Source organism: Echinops telfairi, unplaced genomic scaffold, assembly GCF_000313985.2.
Source record: "Echinops telfairi isolate 266 unplaced genomic scaffold, ASM31398v2 ScPeMD7_25;HRSCAF=90, whole genome shotgun sequence".
Classification (NCBI taxonomy): Eukaryota; Metazoa; Chordata; class Mammalia; order Afrosoricida; family Tenrecidae; genus Echinops; species Echinops telfairi.
Window position 1 is genome coordinate 19216810 of NW_022103922.1, and position 6511 is coordinate 19223320.

General features: G+C 43.3%; 1 protein-coding gene and 1 non-coding gene across 6 annotated transcripts in view; both read right to left on the reverse strand.

The window, feature by feature from the left end:
* HAUS6 (HAUS augmin like complex subunit 6) overlaps window positions 1-4638 on the reverse strand; it is a 41000-nt gene extending 36362 nt beyond the window's left edge. For all 5 annotated transcript variants that reach the window (XM_045289306.1, XM_045289307.1, XM_045289308.1 and 2 more), the window contains exons 1-2: window positions 4278-4638; window positions 2260-2355 (exon numbers count right to left, since the gene is read on the reverse strand). In XM_045289306.1, the coding sequence (XP_045145241.1) occupies window positions 2260-2355; window positions 4278-4405 (224 nt within the window). In that variant the 5' untranslated portion in view covers window positions 4406-4638. The remainder of the gene's footprint in view (window positions 1-2259; window positions 2356-4277) is intronic.
* LOC115869426 lies at window positions 498-628 on the reverse strand. Its single transcript, XR_004046177.1, has one exon. It is a non-coding gene; the product is annotated as a small nucleolar RNA SNORA69 (small nucleolar RNA).
* Window positions 4639-6511: the final 1873 nt, after the last annotated feature.

The following is a 6511-nucleotide window of genomic DNA, read 5'->3' on the forward strand; positions in this document are numbered from 1 at the left end:
CTTCAAGCCTTTAAGACCCCAGATGCTATATCTTTTGATAGCTGGGCACCATCAGCTTTCTTCACCACATTTGCTTATTCACCTGCTTTGTCTTCAGCAATTGTGTCAGGAAGGTGAGCATCATCGAATGCCAGTTTAATAGAACAAAGTATTCTTGCATTGAGGGAGTACTTGAGTGGAGGCCCAATGTCCTTCCTTCTGCTACCTTAATACTAAACCTATAAATATAGGCACATAGATCTATTTCCCATCCTCATATATAAATGTTTACATATGCACATGCCTTTATTTAGACCTCTATAAATGCCCTTTGCCTCCTAGCTCTTTCCTCTATTTCCTTTGACTTTCCTCTTGTCCCAGTAGCATGCTCAGTCTTCATTTGGGTTTCAGCAATCCCTCTTGGTTACATTACCCTTGATCACGCCCTACCAGGCCTCCTATACCCTCCTCACCACTAATTTGGATCACTTGTTGTTCCCTTGTCCTTGGTTTTTCATAATTGTACGTGCTAACCGGTCATGATCTCACCTGAAGAGGCAAAACCAGAGCCGGCCAACATGGCTTTTTCTCTCAGCAGGATAATGGCAGTACTTCCACAAACCGAAGTACTGTAATTGCAGCCTGCTTTGAGTGCTACTCTCTTATGACTAAACAAGACATAAGACTATAAAAAGAAAGTCTTGATTCAGCTTTAGTCAAAATACTACACTTTATAACTTACTATTTTCCCGAGAAGACTTTCACCCTAAATTTTTATTCTGAGACATAATTACTAAGGTCCATGTTTTTTTAATAATTATACAATATAAAAGATGTCCGATATTCATAGGAAAAAGTTAATGTGCATAGAAAAATATTAGACTAAAAGGCAGAAGTAGCAACAGTACTATTTTGTGGTTGGAAGGCCTAGGACTGACTTTTTACTCCTCCTACAAGTTTCTGCAGTTTCTTAATTTAATAAACAGGTGTCACTGCCTAAGGGGTACTGAGTTTCTATTAAAGGTGATGGGGAAAAAATTGTGGAAATGGAGGTAGTGATGGTTGGAAGTGGAGATGGTTGGATATAGGGGATGTAATTGATGACACTGGATTGTACATGTAAAAATGATTGAAATGGTCAATGTTTTGTTATATACCATTAATTTTACCACAATGTTCTAAAAAATAAGAACCAAACAAACCATTAGTTATATCTTTTAATGGAATTTTACACTACAGCAAAATAAATAAAAATGCATGCCTTAATAAAAGAGAAAAAAATTATTTTTAAATACTTGTTCAGAAAAAAGAAACCCAAATCACATGGAAAAGAATTTGGAATCAAGGCTATTGAGTGCTCATGTTCTTTATTTCCTTCTTAAACTACTGAATACTCAACAATATAGACTAATAGGTTAAATCCAATAGGCATGATTTTTCCTGTAGTAATCTACACTTGATATATGTCAATGGCAAAAGTAAAAATTTACAATGAACTGCAAAGTAAAAAACCTTAAGTAACGATGCTTATATGAAAAGGGTTGAAAAGGATTGAGGCATGGAACACTTAAAGTATGATATTTTTTAAAAAATTAAAAAGTATGATATAACTGAGTGTATGGATAGGCACTAGTTGATTGTTAAACTTAATAATTAAGGTCATAAAAATAGGAAGAACTAATTCTGCAAAAGAAAATCTATCTAATCATAAATAACAATAAGTACAAGAAAGAAGAAAATGTTCTACAATTGACTGTGGTGATAATTATACAACTCATCTTGATATGATTGAATTGTAAGACAGGTGACATGCTAATAAATCTTTTTTTTTTTAAATCTATCTTATCACCCAGTGATTGTGACATGTGATTTTATGATCCTCTCCCCACCCCAAAAAAACCACTGCTATAAAGTTAATTCCAATCCACAGCAATCTTATAGGACAGAGTAGAATTGCCCATATGGTCTCCAAGGCTAATCTTTACCTCTTTCTCCAGCAGAAGGGCCAATAGGGTCAAGCCCCTGACCTTAGAGGTTACCCATCAAGTGCTTTAACCATTGTACCATCAAGGCACCTTGACTTTAAGATAAGAACCAGCAGAAACTATTCAGATCTATAAACATTAAGCACTGAATTCTAAGACTCAAATCTACATTTTGCAGCATTCATTTAAAACAATAATCAAAGGCCAAATTGAAAATTCTGGTTTCTATCAAGACATAGTCCATTTTCAAATTTGAGAATGACTACTTAAGAAAATATAAAAACGTCTTCCTTACTTGAAAAGTTCTTTGGTAAGAGACTGGTCCAGCGTTTGAAACAAGAAATAGGAAACTATGTGAAAGGCATCACGGTTCAGCTTATCAAACATATTCCTACCGGTTTAAAAAAAAAATAGAATCAGGAGAAAAAACAAGGTTAATAAACCTAAAAATCATCAAGAGCTGTGCAACAGTTTGACATAAATTGATATTTTTCATTCTCTTCAAACAATGAAGGGGGATATGCACATAGAGAGACCTGTAAGAAATGTCACACAGCTATAAGGAACCAAGAATGGCATCAAATGTGATTCCAAGGAATAAAATCTGTTTTTCTGACTTAGTATTATTTTTCTCGTCCCTAAATTCTCCTGGCCCAAGAAACAGAGAACCATTGTTATCTTTAAAATGTCTCTGTTCCTCAAGGAGCACAAATGACGCTCCATCCATTCTATCTCCTAATCAGCTCTTGAACCTGTTGGGTTTCTTTTTCCCTCAATGCCATCAAGTCAATACCAACTCACACCAACCCAACAGGGCAGAGTAGAATTGCCCCTGAGAGTCCGTGGCTATCTTTCTCCAGCGGAGCAGTGGTGGTTTTGAACAGTGGACTTTGAGGATTGTAGCCCAATGTGTAAATACTTCAGGGCTCCAGTTATTTTCCCTCCCGTACTTATAATAAATTATAAGAAGATATTGATTGAAGGCCTCTTCGTCCACGAGACTGAAACTGCCAAAGGGAAAAGTTTAGTTCTATTCTGTTTACCCCTGCATACCAAGATTCAAATCGGTGGCTGAATGAAGCCATGGGGAGGTTTGATAAGTTGTTGAATGTAAAAATGATGATTTCATCTGTAAACCCTCACCTAATTCAAAACCAAAACAAAATCAATCAATAAACTTGCTGAATGAACAAATACACGAATGACTTCTTTTCACTTCCTGCGCCTCCATAGCTCAGGCCCCTCCAAAACTCTCCCAAGCTCAACAGCCTTCGAGTCAATTCTGACTCACAGCAACCCTATGGACAAGAGTGGAACTGTCCCTTGGGCTTCCGAGTCTGTAAATCTTCTCAGGAGAATGCCCCATCTTTCTCCTGCTTCTCACTCTCATCCAGTCATGCAGACCAAAATTTTTCTGAGCACAAAACAACACGAACAAAAAAATAACATCATTTACAAAACTCGATAAGCTCAGGAGAATGAGAGATGGCCTATGAATCCCCTTGACCTGTAGTGGTGATAACTGAACCAAAAAAACAAAAAAACTCAAGGTCGACCCTACAGGGCAGAGCAGAACTGCCCCCGTGGGTTTCCAAGATTACAACTCTTTAGGGGCGTAGAAAGCTTCAGCTTTCTCCCGAGGAGCAACTGGTAGTTTCTGTTGCCCTTGTGGGTTTGCAGCCCAACTGGGAACCCCTACACCACCGGGGCTCTGGCCGATGATCACAGATACGGCCTCGGCTTCAGACGTAAAGACACAGGAACAGCATTTCTGCATTAAACGTAAGAGACACACGGGGGGAAGGGGCTTTCGTTCTTATTTTTTAAGTGTGGTTGTTGTTGTAACTGGGGCACGCCCTTGATTCCGAATTCAAACAGTGAAAAGTCCTAAAGCACCGCCCCAAAGGCTCCCTCCACCGGAGTCCTAAAGGCATCCGCAACTATTGTGCACCCACTACCACCAAGGCTGCCCGCTTTGTTGCGGACCCCTGGGCGGGAAGGAGGGGGTGTCTTCCGTCGATTTGGGCCTCACAGCGACCGCGTGTGGCCGTGTAGAGGTACCCCCACACGGGTGTAATTTTTGCCGGAGCAAATTATCAGACACCCCAGATCTTTCTGGTTCTGTAATGAATTTCGACCTGTCACCAGGCTAGCAGCCTCGGGGGGGAGGGGAGGGGGAAGCTTTCGTCCCCAGAGCCCGGCTCGCAGCAACCGCTCAGCCCCATCGGACGAACCCCCGGGCGGGATCGGCCACTGGGCGGGTCACCCCGCGTGCCCCCCCACAGGTCCCCCGCCCGCCGGCCCCAGCCTTACGGTCCGAAGTGCGTGAGCGACACAATTTTTCCTGAGGCAATGGTCGCCGGGCCCGGCTCGAAGCCGAGCGCCTGCAGATACATCCAGAAATGCTCCTTCTCGAAGGAGGGGACCCCGGCCGAGCTCATTCTCGTGGCGGGCAGGGTGACGGGGAAGAAGAAAGGGCAGGCCCCAGCGACTCCAAGGGCGGTAAGGTCTCCGCCTACGGGCAGCCTCTGCGTGCGGCGGCCCCTCCATTGCCACCCGGAGCCATTTCGCCTGCGAAGGCCGTAATGGCTGCGGGGAACGAAGCCTCTACCGGGAGGGAGCGCATCCACAGGTGTCTCGGCGAAGCCGCACAAATCGAGACTCCCGCGCTTCCGGAAACCCAGCGCGCCCAATGGGCCGCGGGCGAGGCAGAAACTACCGGCGCCCAGCTTCCTCAGGAGGAGGGGCTTCTCTCGCGTTCGAACCTCCCGCCATGCAACGCGCCCTCCAGGCTCCGCGCCCAGCCGTGAAACTACAAGACCCACAGTGCATTGCGCGGCCAGCGCCCTGCGCCGAGCACGTGACCGAGCCCTCACGCTCGCGAGATCCGAGTCCTGATCTTTGGGCTCCAGGCTCTGACGTGTGGTGAAATGGAGACCCGGGAGAGAGGAGTGTGCCCTTGTGAAAGGAGGAACGCAGGGGTCCTTCCTCATCTCTTCTTCGCCCTTGTTCTTGAAGAAGTCACCTAACCTCTAAGCCTCAGTCTTCAGAGTTTTAACACAGCCCTGTTAGGAGACCAGAAGTGAAAGCAAGATCAAACGAGGGTTCTGAATATTTATTATCGGAGAGGATGGTTATGTTTATTGGGTCAATGAACAATTCCTTCAACTACTCTTCTGGGTACAGACACTGGTCTGGGCTTGCCCTGAAGTCGCTGGCACTCTAGTAAGAAGACATATGCTTTAAAATCACACACACACACACACACACAGCCCATTGTCACATAACCCACTGCAGTGTTTGTTTCATTCATTCATTTAAAAGGTCTATTGGGCATCTGCTTTGCGTTGTCACTGCTAGATTCCAGGGGCATAGTGAAGTGGGCAGACAGGATTTCTGTGCTCACGGAGTTTGCATTCTTGTGAGGGATACAGTAAAAAAGAAAAATGAATAAAATAATTTCAGACTATATTTAAACAAGCTAGAGCGTGATTGAAAGGGGAGGGAGCGGCTACTTAAACACTGAAAAAGGTGACTTGAGACCCCATGGTACTCTGAATTTTACTTTAAAAAAGTGAGAGTTTGATGTATTTATCCAAGACAGAGAAAGCACCCTGGCTGGAGAATATTGAACAAAGCTGACTATAGTGTCAGATGAAGGCATAGATTACCCATGGAAATCAGTCGTTTAGGGCCTTGAAGATAAGGGTGAAAAGTTTTCATTTTATTCTAAATTCTATGAGAAAACACTGAAAAGGATCTTAATCAAGGATGTAACCTGATATGGTACACGTTTTCATGGTTGCTATTATGTGTGTCTGCCCCCAAAACAAAAAAAAAAGTCTTATGTAAATTCTAACTCCTATACTTGTGTATGTAATCCTACTTGGGAATAAATTGTCCTTTGTTATGTTGATGAGGTCAAGCACTGCAGGTGCGTTTTTAGCTAATCACGTTGAGTAAATGATGGGGAGGATGGGAGCTAATACCAATGAGTTCAAGAAAGAAGAAAATCCTCTACAATTGATTGCGGTGATCATTGTACAACTATTCTTCATATGATTGGACTAATGAATTGTAGGTGAATTATAAGCCAATAAAATGTGTTTTGTCCTTTAAAGGGGAGATTAGGACTAGAAGCAAGGGGTACAATAAGGGAAAGATGAATAGTAACAAGAGAAAGATAAGTGCCACATCATGTGCAGATTGCCAGGCACTGAGAGACGTTGCTGAGGAAAGACCAGGAGCTGGCCAAGAGCAAAACCTTCCCCCGGAACTGCTGCACTGAATTCAAACGTACACACTCTTAAGATGTGAAAAAATGCATGCCGCGTGTTTAAGGCATTCGTTGTAATGTTTCTGTATTAGCAGCACTACAGAACTGGGACAGATTTAAGAGTGGGGAGAGGGAAGGCCACCCGGAAGAGAAGCAGGAAGGTTGTTTAGCGTTTGGACAGGGGAGCAAGGGGTAAAAACCGGTGGAAATGGAGGTGGTGAACAGTGGTTTGGTTCGCACTGTATTTTGAAGGGCACCTGGATTTGGGCAC